This window comes from Macrobrachium rosenbergii, chromosome 48 (assembly GCF_040412425.1).
Source record: "Macrobrachium rosenbergii isolate ZJJX-2024 chromosome 48, ASM4041242v1, whole genome shotgun sequence".
NCBI lineage: Eukaryota > Metazoa > Arthropoda > Malacostraca > Decapoda > Palaemonidae > Macrobrachium > Macrobrachium rosenbergii.
This window is the reverse complement of record NC_089788.1, coordinates 61,497,048-61,518,972: the sequence shown is the minus strand read 5'-3', so window position 1 is coordinate 61,518,972 and position 21,925 is coordinate 61,497,048. Positions and strand designations below refer to the sequence as shown.

The 21,925-nt window shown below is 36.2% G+C and overlaps 2 protein-coding genes across 4 annotated transcripts in view; both read right to left on the bottom strand.

Moving 5' to 3' along the window:
• Positions 1-9,561, bottom strand: part of LOC136831119 (ionotropic receptor 21a-like) — a 33,486-nt gene extending 23,925 nt beyond the window's left edge. Inside the window, exon 1 of the mRNA XM_067091073.1 lies at positions 9,321-9,561. Within this exon, the coding sequence (XP_066947174.1) occupies positions 9,321-9,374 (54 nt within the window). The 5' untranslated portion in view covers positions 9,375-9,561. The remainder of the gene's footprint in view (positions 1-9,320) is intronic.
• A 1,953-nt stretch (positions 9,562-11,514) lies between these two features.
• LOC136831453 (facilitated trehalose transporter Tret1-like) overlaps positions 11,515-21,925 on the bottom strand; it is a 280,303-nt gene continuing 269,892 nt past the window's right edge. For all 3 annotated transcript variants that reach the window (XM_067091927.1, XM_067091928.1, XM_067091929.1), the window contains 3 exons: positions 21,811-21,925; positions 17,438-17,581; positions 11,515-12,838 (listed from right to left, as the gene is read on the bottom strand). The exon at positions 21,811-21,925 is cut by the window's right edge and continues 280 nt beyond it. In XM_067091927.1, the coding sequence (XP_066948028.1) occupies positions 12,113-12,838; positions 17,438-17,581; positions 21,811-21,925 (985 nt within the window). In that variant the 3' untranslated portion in view covers positions 11,515-12,112. The remainder of the gene's footprint in view (positions 12,839-17,437; positions 17,582-21,810) is intronic.

Genomic DNA, 21,925 nt, shown 5'->3' with positions numbered 1-21,925 from the left:
TCTACAGCTAAACTTTGGAATTCATTGCCTGCTTCCGCCCTCCTTATTCCTACAACCTTCCCACTTACTCCTTCCTTCACTGACACCAGTGTTCCCTCGGAGACTGTTCGAATTAAGGCATTGCGATGGCATCCATACGGGCTTTGGCTTGTAAAGAACACTTTATTAGCTAGATTTAGAATCTTCCAACGTCTGTTTTCTTACGCTAACAGACGCTGCAATAAACATTAAAAAAAACTGTAGACGAACAGGAATAACACAAACACCATATATATATATATATATATATATATATATATATATATATATATATATATATATATATATATATATATATATATATATATATATATATATATATATAGTGTTGTCCACTTTTAGTGGCTCGTCTGCAGCCTTCCACACAAACAAGAGATTTAACCATGATTATTTAGCCCTAAGAAGACTGCTATGCGGTACTATTGCGACATCTTTAGGCTAAATATGATTTAAGAATACATCACGACCGAAAGGATAATCTATCTAAATCAAATGATCCACTTCAGGTGTATTGTTCATTACTAATGGCATTTGAAATTTAATTTAGATATCTAAACTATCTAAACTCTGAGTTTCTATAAAACGACTGAATTCTCATTTATACTACTTTCCTTGAATGAGAAAAGTGAAGAGCAAATACTTTGCACTCATGGGAACACAATAAGGACACAACATGTACACACTAGTTACGAAACGGAAAACAAAATTATTCAAAGAATTCCAAGTTTCATCAGATTCTTGGTAAAATAAACTTTATCTGTTCTTGTTACATTAAAATTCCCACTTCTATCTGCAAAGATTAATATATTTACAAAGTAAATTGTCCCAGAATAGAAAAAAAGCTTAAAAACAACACCTCATATATACGGAGGGCAAAGGTTGTCAATCTCTAATTCTGAGCTCGGTGGGTGTCCATGTGCCTTTCCGGCGGCACAGCGAGGCGCTCACTGAGGTGCACTCGAATTAGGATGCACAAGAAAAGTCGAGGCAAATGGAGTACTAGGAATAATTCATTGATTAGTTCAGAAAGTTTCGCAGTCCAGTGATGGTTCTGGCTGGATATATCCTACGTAGCCATTGCATAGAAGATGAACCTACATGCATAAATACCCAAACAAATATATATATATATATATATATATATATATATATATATATATATATATATATATATATATATATATATATATATATATATATATATATATATATATATACATATATATATATATACTCTCATTTACTTTAAATCTTATCCTTAAACAGATTTATGCTTGCATGCAAATATAAGCGCAAGTACAGTGTTATTTACCAAAGCGATAACGTTTTCCAGGATCCTCTTATAAGTGGGTCCTGGCGTGTTCGTACACGTACAATATTACGTATATGAATTCATGCCTATTCGTCTATGCCTTCCACCAACGCACGCACGTTGCATATATACAATTACGTATCAAAACCTTGTGAGGCGGCCTTTTGTTCCATGTGATGTATAAGTCCCTTCATAAATTTTTTTTTGATTTCTACGTACCATTATCACCACGAATATAACTAAAACCACAGTAACCTAAGCAGTGAACTGGTAATTAAGTCGCGAAGAAAGAAAGAAAATCCAAGTTTAAAATGCTTTTACCGTCTAAGCGTGATTGACGCTGAACTTTTCGTGTATGAAAAGCAGTGCACTGAATAGATAGTTTAATTGAAAAGAGCTCGCCGCGTTGTTAATATAACATCACTGCATGCAGTAATCATTCTCACCTGACGACCTGTTGTTAGGAAGTAAAAGAACAAAACTCGTTAATTGGACTTGACTAAAATCACAGTATAATACAGGTTTCGCTATGTAGTATCCGTAGCCCATTTTGGACATTCATAGTCAATTCAATCAGATTTTCTGTCATCTCCTGATCTCTGAAACTCTTTCCTTTGTGTGTGTGTCCTCAGTTTAGTTGTCCTACATTAAAGGACAATTTTGTGTTCACTTGAATCGGCGACTTTGTTGGAATTTTCAGTTAAACCTCCGAAAGTTTTAGCTTTTATTTCGGTTCTTGACTTTTCTTCCTGTTGAAGGATTTCACGATTTCAAGGAAAATCTGCAGAAGACTAAACATTAGTCACTTGCATTTTCGTGATGAGGACTAAATCATGATTCGAGTCTGCAAAAATGGAAACTTGTAAGGCTCATGGTTAAATCCAGTGTACAGGTTCGCTGCTGTCTAAATGATCTATTTCTTATTTTCCAGGTACTACGTGAGCTGGCAGAGATCTCTTCGACTTATTTAGTTTACAATTACTCTTTTTTTCTGAGGCTAAAACACGTTGGGCCTTTGGTTTGAGAAGGTATCATATAACGTCCTGCGTTTTTTTTTTTTTTTGAAGAAATCTCAGCGGTGAAGCCGTTTAACGAATGGTGGCGTGCCAGATTTGTCACCATTTAAGAAAGGAAGCCAGTGACCACTAGTAAGTGAACAATTTCGGGCTGCGCTCCCATACCAAACTCTGCCTCCACTCAAAGATGAATGATGAAATAAAAAGTGTTTGCAAATATGATGCGCATCTTTATTCATGACAGCATATCCTATTTTACAAATAGATCTCATCACACTTAAAGGTAGTCGAATACATACCGGAGTAAAAAAAAATTGTTGCCATTTCACTTACTAAAAGGCAAAATTACAACAGTAGTTTCGACGATTCATTTTGGTTTCATAATACCCATCTGCCAGGATACATAAAAAAAGAATAAGTCTATTAACCAGCAGACTAGCATATGTATGTGTGTATATATGTAGTACATATATTATATATATATATATATATATATATATATATATATATATATATATATATATATATATATATATATATATATATATATATATATATATATATGTAATATACATATTGTATGTAATATATATATATATATATATATATATATATATATATATATATATATATATATACATATATATATATATATATACATATATGCATATATATACATATATTTTTGCCCTGGTTTAGTCATAATTACAAAGGAGGGTTTTATTCCCAAATGCATCACGTTCCCTTAAATCCAACTGAACTTAGACCCTGGCTTAGTACCTAAAGCCCCTATTACACGTATCCGGTTTCCTACGGCGCCGTCGGTCGCGACGCTAGCATATGTTCAAACCGGAGCGTGTGATAGCAAATCGGCCGTATGAACGCTCACCCACGGCCGGCCGGATGAACTTTCGCCAGCAGTAAAGTTGGCCGTACGGCCGTCGTGCGTCAGGACTGAGGACGTAGCGTGTAATTGCTCACCGTATGGTATGACATCAGTCAGAATCTGATGTCAATGTAGTTTCATTGCAGAAAATAACTTGCCCATAAGCTTATGTGAAAAGTTTATCCCATTCCTGCGAAGTGTGTTTCCAACAGATAATGTCCTAAAGAAAATTACACTTGGTAAACAGAAAGCTACTAATACCATACGGCAAGTGCTTGGATTTTACTTCATGCAAGAGGGAATAGAGCAATTACAGCAAAAAAAATTTTCCCTCATTATCGATGAAACAACCGATAAATCCACCACATCTCAACTGGCACTGATGGGGACATACTTTGATATAGAGATGTTTAAAATGATTTTCATCTTTATTGATCTTATTGAGATTCCCAATGGTAAAGCTGATACCATATATGGTAAAATTCAAGACTGCATGAATGAAAGAAAAATCCCTATGGAGAACGTGATAGGATTCTGTGCTGATACGTGCAATGTGATGTTTGGAAAACATCATTCAGTATCACAACTATTGACTAAAGACTGTCCATGGATTATAACTGTTAAATGCTCATGTCACTTAATACACTTATGTGCGTCTTATGCTTCACTGAAGCTTCCAAAATCATTGGAAGATTTATGCAGAAATGTTTATTCTCATTTTAGTTTGTCATCCAAAAGGATTGAAGAATTCCACGAATTTCAGGAGTTTTTTCATGTTGAAAAACACAGCATTCTTCGAGCAGGACGAACACGATGGCTATCAATGAAAATGTGTGTGGACCGAATATTACAGCAGTACGAACCCTTAAAACTGTATTTTACACAAGTGGCCATTGAAGACCCCACACATACTCACGATAGCATCGTGAAAAATCTTCATAACAAGTTCACGCAAGCATATCTAGAATTCCTTTCTTTTAACCTAGGAAGATTAGTATCATTTAATACATTGTTTCAAAGTGAGCTTCCTCTCCTACATCAACTTAATAAGGAAATTACCACCCTTGTTATGAATCTATGCTCGGATTTCATGACACTTCAGTATGTACGGGATACTAAAATCGAAGATATCAATCCAAGAAATGAATTGAATCACGTCCCCTTACACAAGGTTTATGTTGGATTAGCTGCTACCGAAACCATTAGCAGCATTGCTAAAGATATAGGAAATAATCATAAGGATGTTAAGTTGTTTTACACCCAGTGCAAAGAATTTCTTATGGAATGTGTTGATCAAATTCTGACAAGATTTGATGGAATTAAGCATTTTGACTTTTTGCCATGTTTATCACCAGATGTCGCATATAACCTAACTATTCCATCCTTGTCACCTATCTTCAAACAATTACCATATCTAAATGACTTGGTCGACGTCCAAGAAGTTGATTTAGAATGGAGGCAGCATGTAATGAACCCTAACCTTCATGTGAATATGAATTTTAGTGATTATTGAAAACTGTTTTTGCTGCCAGAAATTCTGCCGGAAGACGTTCATACCCACATCTTGTGAAATTAATGGGTACATTGATGTCATTTGCTTTTTCGAATGCTTCAGTCGAAAGGCTATTTAGTCAACTGAAATTGATAAAAGACGATCTTCGAACTGCACTGAAGCAAGAAAGTCTACTTGGTCTCCTTCACGCAAAACTTTCATTTCAGTCAAAAGGAGATAATCAGGCTGCCCATCTAGACCCTTCAAAAGAGATGATTAAGCTGCATTCAAGAATGAAATCCAATGCCGATGACAAGGAAGCATTGGATCTTCGAAAACAGTTCTTAGAAAATTTAAATAAGAAGTAAATTTCAAAGAGGTGAGTCTAATACATGCTGCCCCTTCACTTGATATATATATATATATATATATATATATATATATATATATATATATATATATATATATATATATATATATATATATATATATATATATAAACAAACCCAGGACATATATGCATAAAACAAGCAAAAAGGAGTTGTAATAGCCAAGTAGCCAATTTTGCGTCCAGTTCCTTGATATTCTCTCTCTCTCTCTCTGTCTCGTACTTTTGCTTTCATCTTGTATAGCATAGCAAACTTGGATTTGTGTAGCATATTTTGTATGGATAAAGCCGCGAAACATTTAGGCCACCAGTAAACCAATATAACAAATCATATCACAAATCATGAAAGTATAGTAGGCTAATAGCTCTTTCTACGATCGTGTCGTTTCACTCAAGAACTAAAACATATTTTTCTTAACTTCCAGAAAAAAACGTAAATGTTTATGATTTTATTTCCTGGATTCTGATTAGGCTAGGCCTAACCAGGCTACATGTTTTCATAACATTATTTTCGGTAAGTAATTAATTTACTTTGATCTTGATGCTCCAAATTTAGAATCCACATTAGTTAATTTCATTTGCAGTATTGTAAAAAAGTATTTATGTAATGGTCCCTTTAAACGTTGTTAGTGAGACCTTTGTAAAAAGTAAAGAACTGGCGAATAGGTGAATAATTTTTATGCACTTTGTTACTAACCATGGGTCATTTCTCGTTTTACAGGCACCATGTGAAACAACACAACAAAGATTATTTTCTTTTAACTTCGTCCTTCGAAGCAGTTTGAAATAAATTTATTGTAATTTTTAGTTAATTCTAAGGTTTTCTGAGAAAAAAGGACTTTAATTTTCATTAATTAGAATTTTGAAAAAAAAGTGTAAATTTTTGTTAATTATTAAATATATATTTTTTCATTTTGTTCACTGTGTTGTTATATTTTCCATTTAACTTGCTTAGAAAATCACTACCATATACAAGAAAATTTTCAAGGAAATGAAACGCTGAGTCAAGGAAATCTAAGGAAATCCTGAAGCTCCATCAAGGAAATGTGATTTTATAAAGTGGAAGCGCTGCGCTTCAAACAGCACGCTAGAGCAATAGCAACGAGATTGTCGTCGAGAGAAGACATGTCACTCCTCCACCACAAACAGTGCCACACTGACCCACTTGCCAGGTGGCTGTTCAAATACGTGTAATAACTCGCCGTAGGCCAGAACTTTTCATACGGCGCCGTAGGCCAGGTTGGCCGTAGGAAACCGGATACGTGTAATAGGGGCTTAAGAGTTAGTTACCTGAGGCGTGTCACAAACATACACCCCTATAGCAGTGGTTCTCAAACTTTTCCGACTAACGGAACCCCTTTGCTCTTGCTGGTACTCCGCTGAACCCCATACGACTCCCTCACCCAGTATAGGTGGAACCACCTCCCCCCTACATACACACACACATACATGCAACTATATAAAAGTGCAATTAAGTACGTACTCAGCATCAAAATTCTTACCTTATTTAATGTGATGGGTGAGCTTGTTTCTGGGAACAGAGATCATCAAAATCTGGAACTATGTTTGTCACCTGCAGACGCATATCAGGTGCTGCATCCAACTTGCTTCGGTATTTGTTTTTGGTTACAATATAGCGAGAGAAAGCTGCTTCACACATGTATGCTGCTGTAAAGGGCATAAGATGTTTCAATGCTCTTTTTGCTAATTCCAGGTACTCATGCAATAGGTTTGCCCAGAAAGGAAGGAGAAAGTCTTTGTTGTATTTAGTTTTCAAAGTAAGGTCAGTTGAAACGTCAACTGGCTGTTCTTTTTCAGTCACTGACAGTTTCTGCTTCATCACGTTAACTGCATCCATGAATGGGTTGCATAGCCATGTCAGAGGGTCTGACTGCTTTTGAAAATACTCTCATTGATTATCCTTTTATTTTTGTAGGTGCTGAATCATCCAGTCTCTTGTACTATCAGCCAGTTCTAAGGAGTTTTTGTTCAGGAATGCATGGCAATTTGGCAAACACTCTGTCTGGTTTTTCTTGCACAGCCAATCCAGAACTCTATCTTAAGAAGGAAGGACTCATTTCTGCCTTGAACATTCAAAATGTTGATATTAGAACCGTGTGATGATAAGTTGAGCTCATTTAATTTCAAAAATATATCTGCAAGATAGGCCACCTTACATACCCAGACTTCACCAATGGGCTGGGTTGACAGAGAAGACTTGTGCTCTCTGAGAAATATTTCAATCTCATTTCTCAGTTCATACACACGTGAAAGAATTTTACCGCGAGATAGCTAACGCACCTCTGTATGTAGCAGCAGAGTTCTGTGAATGGACCCCATCTCATGACACAGTGAGGCAAACACTCAAGAATGAAGAGGCCTAGCCTTGATGAAATTTATTACCTTGACCACTTCATTAAGTGTCTCTTTTAGATCACTTGACATCTTTTTCACAGCTAGTGTCTCTCTATAAAGGCAGCAGTGTCTATACTCCATAGCAGGTGCAACGTTTTTTATGAAACCAATAACACCCTTTACTGGGCCTGTCATTGTCTTTGCACCATCCGTGTAGGCAGCTATGCACAGGTCCCATCTAAGACCATTTTTGGTGAAGAAAGTGTCCAAGATCTTTTAATATGTACTCACCTCTTGCTGTCGTTTCGATAGCTTGGCACAACAGCACAAGGAGGATAGCTAGACCTGCAACGCCCGTAGATCCATCAAGTTGAATGGTGAAGGCCACAGGACTTGTTTTCATGTGATTTATTAACACTTTAACAATTTTCTGCCATCTCTTGGATTCGGCGTGATACCGTGTCATTTGAGAGGGGCATAGTGTCAAGAATCTTGCTATGTTTCTCTCCTAACATACAGGAAATCACATCTTTCATGCACGGTTTCACTAAAGATTCTGCAATCGTATGAGCTTCACCAGCCTTAGCAATGTTGTAACTTACGTGGTATGAGGCTACAAGTGCATTTCTATTGTCTTGACAAGCAAATTTCTTGATGGAGGCAAACTCTCTTTCAACTGATCTCGTTTTCTTATGAAATAATCACTGTGTTTGTTAACAAGCTGTGAGCGCTTGATTTCAAGGTGGCTCATCAATTTTGCGGGATTGCAACTACTATTAGCCATTGTCCATCTGGAGCATTTTCATCTCCAACTGACATGAAACCAAATTTTGTGTAACCTTCACGAAATTTGGGCTTCTTTGAATATCCAGTACCTGATTTAGGTCTTGAATCTTGTGTCACAGAAGTAGAGGTATGTGGCTCATGCAGGGATTCTGTTAATCACCAGCTGCACCTGTCTGTTCAACACGCTCACTACACTCAGTAGAATCAGTAGATGTATTGTGCGTATCACCTTGCACCTTCGGCCGTAAGGTGTGGTATTTCAACCCGTTTTCCAACTTAGAAATTTAGTTATACAGTGAACAACACGGGAATGACGCGAAACATCCGTAATGACGCCCAGCGCGACAATACTGAGTGTCGGGAGCGAGTGGGTGGGACGGGGATGCGTAGAAACTTCCAACGTACGGAATAAATCAGTTTCTCTCTCTCTCTCTCCTCAAATGCAAAAGGTTTCATCACTTTCATATTTCATTTTATCCATTCTTGTTCTTATAAACACACAAATAAAAGTAAACTTTCATCAAACCTACATATATATACACACATACACATATATATATATATATATATAATATATATATATATATATATATATATATATATATATATGTATATATATATACTGTATATATATATATATATATATATATATATATATATATATCACACACATATATATACAGTATATATTATATATAATTTTGTTCATCACGGAACCGTTGAAAGGTCTTCACGGAACCCTGGGTTTCTGCAGAACACAGTGAGAACCACTGCCCTACAGTAACAGCTACTTACTATAACATCTTTCCCAATGGCAACTCCCCAAAATGACTCATCGATGCTGAGATGGCAAACGAATTGTTGCAGTTATTTGAAGACTAGTTCCAACTGAACGTCACCTAATAAAGGCGTTTTAAGAAATTGGCTACCATACCGGTATTCTATAAAAAAATGTATTCCTTACTCTCACTAAGTGATGATAATCGTTACGTCACACATACATACAAGCAAACTAGATCATATAACTACAAAGAAAATGCTCTTACCAGTTTCCTTAAATACGTCAAAGACAGATACTGTAGGCGTAGGACGTCTTTCATTACACAGGTACAGGTGACTTCCTTTTGGCTTCAATAAAAAGTTAGCATTACTGGTCTTATTTTCTTTCCTGGGCCTAAGCATTTCATGGGAAGACTTCACGATATGCCCTCACCACTGAAGGCGATCAACCAAGCAAACTGGACTGAACTTTGATGCCGACTCCCATTTTGTTCACTTAATTCGTCACTGAAACAGAGTGAAAATGAGCTCTGATGTCTATCTTAAATCTAAAGTAAAAAGAACTTTGGTCATTATGAATTTATATTTTTATTTAAATAATAAAGTCACTAAAGATAAATTTATAAAAGAACTTGTAAGAACGGGATTGAGTGACATACTGGCTGGGTGTTGTCTAGTTTATTGGTGGTTCTTTACTGAATGAATGTACATGTTGTTGTTTCAGATTTAGCTGGCCTTGTGCCAGCACGGGCTCTTGCTCCTAGAGCAGCCCGTAACAGATAAATGAATGTACAGAATCTTCGAAGTTGTTATTGGCTGGTGCGAGCCGCAAAGTAGCATCTACACACAGCCAGGGCAAAACAGAGGTAATGCTTCGGACATCTGTGTTTGTCGGCAGACAAACAGATGGCGATTGTGAGAGACATAATAAACGTACAGTGATAAAACATTTATCAATGGAAAGGCCAGAAAATTCCACATATGGCCGATTGCATGAGATTCGAGACAGATTAATGAATACAATGCAGTAGCATAATATATGTGAAATGGCGAGACGTTTGGCGTCTTCACAGACAGATACATACACACAGTTTGATACAGAAGATTCGGTAGAACATTATGAATACATGATTAGAATGCTTGCATGGCAATGCAAGTAGTGGTGATTGTACATAAATCGAGACAACAATGGTTAGGGAGAAACATACGGAAACATTGTATGGTAGAAGTTGCGTTCGTTGAGAGAGAGAAAACGGGAAGCTCTTGTTTTTGTCTTATCCCCTCCGATGGATGACGAACACACAAGTGTGCTCGAGAGAATCCGCGATCGGTGCGATGAATCTCTTACAGACTCTTGTTTTAACTGCCTATAAATGTAAGCAAAGACTATCGGAATTCAATTGACAAATTGGTTGTTTAACAATTCAGGCAGAACAGGCACACAAACGAGGAACTCATTAATTCAAGGTAGGTAGTCGTTACAGGTCTAAAATTTAACCCTATAAATCTCAATAAAGATAGCGTGTGAGTTGCTCTTAGACAGACACTACGAATCACTACTTAAGGAGAATATATTAGTTTATCATTGACAATAACCACTTTTACGTTTTCTATGATAGCCATGGATTCACAGGCTGCTGTTCAAGGGTAACCATAAACAAAATTCGTTGGTGATCTATTGTCCCAAAAACTTTCGACGCATTTTTTTTTTGTATTATTATGCAAAGATCGATAGAATAAACAAATTAAGGACACTTTATATCCAAGCCAGGATAGAATTAAGATACAAATGTAAGACCAAATCCTAAACTAATGCGTTCATGAGATCCAAGCCCAAATTAAAGTGAAATATTGTTTTCAAATATTTTCTAAGACCATGAATTATCTTCCTAGACTAACATACAACTCACCCAAAGGATTTGTTCTTAACGAGCGGGGAAGAATGAATCAATGGTGTGTTTAAAAAGCTGAACAGCTAGGTAGGAAAGGGCTGTATGGAACAGATGAAAAGGAAAGGGCAGACGGATGTGCAGCTGGTAACCGAGAGACTGGACACTGCAAATAACCCTAGTACTGTCTTTCCACACATTGTGCCATGAAAGACTCCTATGAGGTGAAGTAAATCTAAAACGGATTGAAGCCGTTGGTCCACCCATGACTATTTATTAAACACTCATGAAAATTTGTTTTTGAAAACAGACTTCATGTTCAGTATTTCCATATTATCAATTTCCGCGTACTTCTTCACATATTCAAGCTTTCTCTTCCATAGACTCTATTCTCTCTTCCTGTTGTTGGTTATGTTATATTGATGGCCCTTGCTCCTGGAGCAGCTTTTATTTCTCCTCTTCAAAGTCTTTTCAAATCTCCTGTTATAATCCCTTCTCTTCTTCATCTGTAGAATGACCATGAGAACTCCTCTTCACTCGAAGAGCAAAATAGGATGGAAAGGAAAAAAAAGCATTTTGTACAATATTTATTAAATAAAAATTCATGTATTTTACAGCAACTTGTAAAAAAGGAACCCGTATTCATACTTCATTCTGGTAGAAAATTATTATTTGGCTTTCTGAGACTTTTCTTCAAATTCCAAGGATACTGGCAAACACTTTTTTACCGGGAGTGAGTGTAAAAGATTAAAAATGTCAGTACTACCTTTTGAAGGTAGCAGACAAACAATATAATTTCACCGTCTGAATGCCCCATAATAGTTTGATATTCATTTAAAGATTTTGATCGTTTTACGCTTTCGGATTGGTCGATACGAAACCTTAAACTAAACCTTTGGTTTGCATAAGACATTAAACAACTGGGTGTGCACAGCAGTGTCTCACTTGAACCAAACATTTAGATGTTCACATCCAACTGTCTCATCAACTTAACATTACTGTCAGTTTTGGCTGGACGGAAGCTCATCTAAATATAAGGGTTTTTCATAATTAATGCACAATTTATATTAAAACCTGAAAATTTGCATGAAAATCCAGTCAAAAAAATGAACGCTAAAAAAGGAAGCATCCCAGTCCAGACTTCCATGTATGTATAAAGAAATAATAAATTACAAGCGTGTTTTCATGACATCATCTTCCATCCCCTCATTTTTATAAGCTCCTCTCTCTGCAGCGTGGTCAGGCACGACCAAGTCTTCTGCGTTTTCAATGCAAATGTTTTCCAGTTCTTTTAAAAGGCGTCCTCGAGTTTCTGGTAGCCACACGTAGGATATCACAGCTAAAACAACATTTGACAGGGAAAACAAGCACAGAATTCCCCCCACACTCAAAATGTTCATGGCCATCAGAAACACAAAGTTGACACCGAAGAGTAGGAGGCAGTTCAGGAAAACGATTATGGAAGCGCCAACCGACCTGACAGGGATTGGCAGGAGCTCCCCGAGGAGAATCCACGGGATGGACCCTTGACCCATTCCATAGGATGCCACATAGACCAGCACGCCGACCACAGGGACCCACGAGGCCCCAGTGACGTCGCACAAAAGGAAAGCTCCGCTGGTCATCTCCGCGAGGAAGCACGTGACTGTGGTGCCGATGAAACACGCCCTCCTTCCTGCCCTGTCTATGATTGCCACAGACACTCCTGAGAAGATGAGGCGGACGCAGCCCACCAGGACAGAGCACAGAAAGGCATCTACTCCCACTCCAGCCCTTTGGAATATGAACACGGAGTAGAAGAAGATGGTGTTGTGGCCACTCAGTTCCCTGAGCAAGAAAATTGCCAGGACTAAACCCACTGGCTTGCCGTATTCCTTTCTCTTCAGGAGTTTGATCTGTTGATTATGAAAAAATACTCAGTGTTAAGAGTAAATTAAATTATGCTGCTAGTTCCTTGATTATCCCCTCACACACACACACACACACACACACACACACACACATATATATATATATATATATATATATATATATATATATATATATATATATATATATGTATGTATATATATATATATATATATATATATATATATATATATATATACATATACACACATCTATTTCTATATATATAAATGTATATATATATGTATATATATGTATGTATGTATTCACATACATTTTGAATGGGTGGCTCCACAAGCAATTAATCCTTGAGTTCTCGTCAAGTCTGTTATGATGTGTTTATTAGCCCCACTCCTTCTTCACACTGGCTGAGACCAACAACACTCGAGTAAATGTCCGGTACACTATCCACTGTTTAGGTCCACAGAACCACAATGGATTTTACCAGAAATGGATGTAAAGGTGTATCCCAATTTACGACAGAATTCTGGTTTCTCACTGTTGAGGCGAGGTCTGGTGATTGTGTGTGTGTGTGTGTGTGTATATATATATATATATATATGATAGAAGATGGTACTGGAGAATAACGAGACAACAATCACTACTACGTTCTTTCTTTAACTGCTAATTCATAAGTAAATACTGTCCATAGAACTTCAGTAACATTAAGAACTTCTTATAAAAACTGAAAATGCTCATCAGCAATGAATCAGCCCTCCTTACCCAAGCGTAGCTTGCTGCAATTCCACTTGCACTCTTACATTTCCTGCATAATGAGGCCCTTCTTTTCCATCACTTCTGCCAACGCCTCTAGCCACTTTCTCCGTCTTCCCCTGTGCCATTAATTCATAACTTCTGAATCAAATGCCCTCTCTGCCAACCTTTCGAATTTCTCTATGCTCTTATATATACAAGCCACCACAAAACACTGTGCAAACTCTCCCTTCCCATTTCCTAAACATCTTCCTCTTAACAAATCCGTTATCTTTTATTTTTAAAGTCTATATGACTTGTCATTTGAATCTGAATCCTAATGAAGACATGAGCTACATTTCTGACTAGGAGAAAAGCATTCAATTCAATATTTCTGTTTCTAATGCCTCTTCATACTCTTTATTTTTTTGGACACCGGAAGAATTTATAACAAAACATTTGTCATGCTGACCACAAGAACTCCTAAGATGTGACCCAGAATCCTTGTGGTGTACATGATGTCTCAAGCCCTATTTACTCATGGTTACTAACAATTGAAAGCCCTTAAAGACAATTATGGTTGTCACAATTTCTTCTCCACTGACTAAAGACCCTGATACTTCCAAATGGCATCAGCGCTGGGACCTAAGAGGTCATTCAACGCTGAAAGGGAAACTGACAGTCAGAAGATTTCGAAGGTGTAACAGGAGGAGAACCTCGCAGTTCCACTATGAAACAATTTTTAGAAAGGCTGGAAAGTCAGATGGAAGAAAGAGACCAATATGAACAGCACTACAGTAAAAGAAATGAAAGAGGATGCAGCTATGGAGCAAAGGGGTACTGCAAAGACCCTTAATTAATGCCTACAGTGCACCACGTGAGGTGTACTGAGGGCGCTACCCCCCCCTACGGGATAAAAAGAACTGAAGATTGGCAAAGAATTTCACACCTCGGCTGACTGATGTAACTCGGGAAGAAAGGCCCTCCTTCTTAGAGTTTGACAAACTTCTCTCTACAAGTAAAATGTTACAGTACATAAAATACAGAGAATGGCCGAAGAAGAAATTGATGAGACTGACCACATCTAACGCTCAGAATCTTCAGACAATGTTTAGGACAATATGACACACATCTGGAAAAGTCGTTTTAGAATACAGCCAAAACAACTTACAAGGGACTGTCTGAAACTGTACCCATATAAAAGGCAATGGAAAGATGACCTCAACACTAAGGTCAAATGAATCCTAGGTGGATGTAAGAATCGGATTATGGACGAGGACCATGAGTTCGATTCGTACGAGACCGAGTGAAAGGAGAGCTTCACCAAATTTGGGAGCTCTCTTCTCAAGGAATAAAGTCTCTTTCCGTTGTGCCTTCCTAAAAGGACCCTATTTGATTTATTCTGCGTATCATCTTGGAGTCCCATGCCAGGGTGTACGTGCAGACCCTAGCACACAAGAGTATGAGCAGAATACATAACAACGGAGGAAAATGAAACACCGCGTTAAAAAATTTTTCATCGTCTCAAGTAGTTTTCACGATAATTATTGTCGAGCGAAATAAGACGAGATATATATCTTTGCTTGTATTTCCTTCATGATATAATCTGTTTTTATACGGAACGCACTGCATACGGAACTATCGTTACATACAGATTTACGAGGATTGTTTTTGTTTTCTTTTTTTGTTTATTACCTATGCTGAATGCACTCTACTAAGCTCAATCAAGAAGGGTCAAGTCAATGGAGAACAAGTTTAGTCATATATGCAATTTTACGTTAATTTTTTTTCCTAATGAACTATGAGTCTATATACTAATCAGCGTTTAAAGAAGGGTATATAGATCTATCCATCTGTTCCTTCATAAGCCGTATCACTTGAGAGAGTCCAATTACAGTAGATTGCTTCGAAGGAAACACTGCCTGTTCGGTTCAATAAGAGCTCAGCCGAATCTCAAAGGGTCTCTCTGCAAGCAAGGCAAGCGTCCTACACACTAGACTTTGAAGAGACACATATCGTCCCATAACGGAGGGTGGCTTCAGAGGAAATCAACACAATGGTCACTACCACATTCATACTTTGGCCAGTAAGTGGTACTATCAAGACACTAGTGACTTAGGAGGTGTTAACTGCTTTGGATTCAAATGCACTATGTTCCAAGGCAGAGAAGTACCTAGTGGATGGTTGTGAACGCCTTAGGCGAGGAAAAGTTCCTTAAATGGTAGATTAATCTCTCCTTCTTGTGGCCAATGGCAGGCACATCGGCAGCTCAGTCTGTTTATTGATAACTGCTGCCAGAAGGGTGTCAAGCGGATAACCTGGATATTGTTGCCCTAGGAAGCGTCAAAGGTTTGGCGGCACAGATATACTGTACCTCAAGAGGAAATAAAAGCGTCTAGTAAAGGGTTGTGGACCCCTTGGTGGGAAAAATGCTCCTGACCCGCAGACGAGTCTCCTTTCCCGAGGCCTATGGCAGTCGCGTTTTATAATTCCCGTGGAAGCCGGGAAAAGAAAAAATGAGTCACTAGATAGCCTGGGCCATGGGGTTTGTTACCTCATATCTGTACTGATAATGTTAAATATTGGAGGAAATATAAAATACTAAAATACATAACACACACATATATATACATATATACTGTATATATATATATATATATATATATATATATACATAAATGCATTCATTGTAGGTAATCATACTCTCCAAACATTTGTTGTGATCTGAATATCATTAGGTGGACCTCCTCTTTCTAGTCAGCAATGTCCTGTACTTTATCAAAATTCATGGTAGCTGTTTATCTGTGCCTTGCTGTAAGTTGTATGTCATGGTGCGGAGAGTTACACAGAATAAGGAGACTGATGTAAATTTCATGTGTGTGTACACTGCATGATAAAGGAAGCGGTGCCTTTTTAGCGTGTTTTAAACAGCGAAATATAGGAAACTATGCTTTTTAGGTGTATTTTACACTGAGCAGCAAAGGAAGCACTGCCTTTTTAATCTTTTACACCGCAAGGTAATGGGAAGACTGCCTTATAGGTGTGTTCTGCAATGTACAGGAAACACATCTTTTTATTGTGCCTTAGACGGTACAGAAAAGGCAATACTGTAGTTTTGGTGTGTTTTATACAGTGTAGTGAAGGAAACACTGTTATTTTAGTGTTTTTTACACTGCACAGTAAAGGCAACACTTTCAAGCGTGTTTTACTCTCTCAGTTAAGAAAAGAATGCCTTTTCAGCGTGTTTTACGTTGCACAGTAGAGGAAACACTGCCTTTTGAGTATATTTAAAAATTATTTTTAGTAAGGGTATGTTTTGCTCTGCTAAAAAAAATAGTAGATAAAAATTTAATTTGATAAATACCAACTTGCATCATCAGTCGTAAACAGAATTCACCATGCATCTTAGGTGTAAAAATGAATGAGATGTACGACCCAATGCCCATTTCTAGCCCAGGTCTGAAAAACATAAGAAACACGAAGAAGCTTAAAAGGTGTTTTAACACGAAGACGTTTCTGCCTTTTACAGGAAGGAAGATTATAAAAACCAAGAAAAGAAGAGTATTCCAAAGTTTGATAGTAGTAGGAAAGAAACATGCTAAATTTTGTAAACAAAAGATTCAATCTTTCATCAGACATGTTATTTAAACACGTTCTTGATAGATGGTTTCACAAACATGTAGACCAGAGTGTCCCCTTAATCATTTTCCATTGCAAGAGGTGCCCTAGAGCAACATCTCCTCTAAAAGTTTCCATAGATATTTTTCCACTAAACGTTCCCCGAACCATTTTCCTTGCTGAACGCGTCTCAGAACACCTCTCTGTCCATAAGAAGTTTTCAACCTGTCAAGAAATAGCGATTTAAAACATGCGCATAAAACTCGTATCGTTACCTGTCCCAGAAGAGAAACCTGGTCCTTTCTGACGTTAGGAATGTCTCTGAGGGCTCTGTCGACGTCAGCTCGGGGTCCTAGGAGCTTCAGGAGGGATGATCTTGCTTCATCCTTCATGCCTTTCCTCACTAGCCAGTAAGGAGACTGGAAAGAAGAAGAGTTCTTTGAAGGAAGAAATGGTTGCAATAAAACAAAAGAAAGCATCATGAGATGAAAGGTAGCTTTTTTCATTGGCAGACTTTGGATAAATCACCATGAAAGGTATTATGCAATAGGATTCTTTTACATTGCTTTTGGTAAATGAAAACTTACCTGATTTTTCCATATATATAGCATAAATGATCATATTTCGACAAAAGGTAACATATAATTAATTTTTTTTCAGATTTAACAAAGTTGGCTGTAAAAGGACAAACAAGACATGGAACACAAAGGGGTTTATTTTTTGTTGGATGTGTAGATTTGGCGGAAGTGTCCTAAAAGAACAAATGAACCAATAGAAAGGAAAATGGTTACCTTTTTCAGTTTTTGTAGATCTACTAGAAATGATTGTAAAAATTACAAAAGCACCCTTACAAGAGACAGATATTTCCTTGAAGGTTTTGTAGAAATGTTATTCCTCGTGATGGCAAAACAGTTAAAAGTAGTAGTTCTGTCTAAGATGAATATTTTGATATCTGAAGCTACGAGAATCCTAGACATGATGTTCAAGTCGTTTTAAAGACGAATACTAAACGACCATGTGCAATATCAAAGTATTTTTCTGGAAATTATTGTAATAATCAAGGCAAGAATTTCAAAACTATATCATCTTACGAAGACATAGAGCAAGCTCTTTGAAAATAACAGATACCTATATTCATAATTAACCCACAATTTGTAAGCAATGATGTCTTAGAAAATACAACAATTATTTACAATGTTTATAGAGCTTCATTAGTTTTACATTAAGAAGTCATTAAAAGGCAGCCTACAGAAAAGATGATGATGTACTATGTCTACTTAATTAGGATTTAACGTATTTAACAATATATTTTGCTTGCCTAATATTTGTGCCTACCCGTACCATCGCCATCAGATTAATATGCGAGTTATCTTAACCTTACTCCTCTTACAAGAGGGTCTGCTTGGTGATGGCATACGCTTGCGCCTTGAATCTAAACTTAATGTCTCAAGTATTCACTGAAATTCTTCCATAGGATTTCGCTGGATAGTTCTTACAATATCTTGCTGCTGAATGAGTTGGTTCCACCCAAACAAGTCTTAATAAAGCGTTTGATTCGTAAAAAGGATGATAACAATCATCAAGTTCTAATAAGAAAACCAAGTTGCGCTCACACCATGAACATTAGTCATCGGTGGAGCGATTCATTTCCAAAAAATGTTTACTGATAAACAATGACGTGAGAACATCCTTGTCTGATGACTAGGGGACAGGATAGCGAGGCGGATACTTCTAAGACTTACTGGGTCAAAGGCAGTGGCCCCCAGGTGTGAATATTCTCAGGTAACCGGTTACAGGTTAGCTCTCTTCGGAAGAGAAAGTTCTGCACGTCAGTGACCGGAATAGGGGGTGCTAATTTTAGGCAGTCAATCAAGTACCACAAGTGTATAGACTGCGACTGTACAATTAACTCGGACATCAACCCAAGACGTGCCAGCTTTCTTCTCTTTCGCTCTAATCACATTCTGTAACATATCATACAGCTCTCTTTCAATTTTCTTTTCTGTACCACATGCTAATTCACTCAGAACCCGAGGACTTCATATTCTATTGAACATTCTTTGGTTTTTGCCTCATAATCATATTCAACAATTTAACACTGGCATCTGACTGCCTTGGTTAATATTATTTTTATTGGTTACTTCCAATATGTCTGTTTAACATTTTCACGCATTCCTGTACACTGTAGTTTGATCTTGATTTTAACAATTTTATATGCTCAGTTAAAAACACAAATGAAAGAAGTAAATGAATCAACTAAAATGCATCAATAGAAAATATATAAAATAACTTAACAGAAAAAATAAAGAAATAAAATTAAAAAAATTAATAAATGAAATAAATAACAAATAAATATATAAATAGAATAAAAAATAAATAAGTAAAATAAAATTAGAAATGAAATATAAAAAAATAGAAAAATTATATAAAGAAAATACATTAATAATGTGAATAAATAACGAAACTAAAATAGAAACAAAATAAAGAAATAAACACAATAAATAAAATAAAAAATAAAAAGTAATAAAGTAAATAGCAGAAGACAGAAAATAAAATAATAAAAAATAGAACTGATCATTAAATTAATAAAATTAAACAAATAAAATAAATAAAGAATTCAAGAAATAAAGAAATTAAGTAATATATTAAAATAAAATATATGTGTGAAAAAAATGAAAAAATATAGAAATGAATTAAGGTAAGCTTACTAAAATAAAACAAGAATTAAATAAGTAAAAAAATTAAAATTAAATAAATAAGACACATAAAAAATAAGTAGATGAAATAAATGAACAAAATATACCAGTAAATAAATAAACAAATGGATAAATACACAAGTAAATAAATAAAACAGACAATCAAGAAAATAAATACAATGAGAATGTATGAAATAAAATGAAATAAAAATAAATACAAGATAAAAATAAAATAAATATAACAAATTATATAAAAGAAAAAATAATAAATAAATAAAAGGATAAACAAAAACAAGAAAAATAATAAAAAATAAAAAAAATTAAATTATATGAAATCTAATTACAATAGATTAAATATAATTAAAATGAAATAAACATAAAAGATAAATAAATAAGGAAAAAGTAAAAAATATATAAACTGATAAGTAAATTAAACAAAAGAAAAATAAATTAAACATACTGAAGAACGCAACCTTATATCGAACTGAAGCTTTTTGTTAATACACTGCTCCACAGTGGCTTTCCTTCCTGAGTTTTAATCAAAGATTAAGATTTTTCACAAATTTGCACGCAAGAATATGACATTTGTAAATATTAATTTACTAAACGCTAAAACTTTTACGTTTAGATATTTTACTCTCATGTAGGGGGATCTGTGACCTGGAAGCGTGTCATAGGAAGGTATCTGATTAAGGTGTAAGAGCCATTTCTTCACGAAGAATTAATCATTAACATAAGAAATAATGCGTGTCATTTTATCTTATAATAATTTTTTTACAGAATGGAATTGGAATACAGAATTTAGGCCATAGGCCAAGCGCTGGGGCCTTTAAGATTATTCTGTGCTGAAAGGGAAGTTGGCAGTAAGAGGGTTTGAGAGGTGTAACGAAAGGAAAACCTCGCAGTTGCACTATGAAGCAATTGTTAGAGAGGGTGGAAAGTCAGATGGAAGAAAGAGAATATGAACGGAGGTATAGAAAAATGAATGAAAGAGGTTGCAGCTAGGGGCACGAGGGACGCTGCAAAGAACCTTAAAGTAATGCCTACAGTGCACCACGTGAGGTGCACTGACGGCATTACCCACCTACTGGGTCTTCACAGCTGATCACCCTGAAGTTTTCACTTTACTGAAGACCCCGTTTATCATTTGTGCATTTTGCCCTTTTGTCATTAAAAGCGGGCGTGCCGAATAGAGGAGGAGCAATTGTATGCACCCACTGGTCCATCTTGTAACCAACGTTTTCCTTGGTTCTACTGCACCTCTCACTTCCGCAAAATATTTAAGTGGAGGCTGAAACTTGCTTTTAGGGCATGGGGTGGTAAGCCCCTGCCTTTTCCAAAGTCCAGGTCCTCATATGTCATCATTATTTTGTCAACCTTAGTCTTAACGCGTGCAAATGGATATTTTGTACGTTATTGTTAAGATTACTTAATGTTGCTATATTAATCTGCTGCCTAATTTTTTCTTATTCTTCTTTTGTTATTCTTTTTCTCCTCTACCTTATTCCTCAACTGCCAAAACTATATATATATATATATATATATATATATATATATATATATATATATATATATATATATATATATATATATATAGAGCATATATATTTGACAGCCCAATGAATGGTTACCGAGACTGAAAAGTCGTCGCTTCCTAACCATACGGTGACCTACCGCTATCACTTATAAATTCCCCTTGGGATTATGTTCTACCAAGCTTGATATTAAACGACATTGTTAGCTAGATGAGTGAATATAAAAGATGTAACGCTGTATGTGACAAAATAAAAAAAACACACACACACTATATATATATATATATATATACTGTATATATATATATATATATATATATATATATATATATATATATATATATATATATGTGTGTGTGTGTGTGTTTTTGTCTGTGTGCAGGGAGAGGAAAGAGAGAGTGAGAGCTCCCATCCTACCTCGGGCACAAAAAGCGTCAGAAGGAAGAGCGGGAGGAAGGGAGCAGCGCAGAGGGCCGTAGCCAGCTTCCAGTGAAGAAAGTGCGCCGTGGCGTAGGTCGTCAACATCCCGACG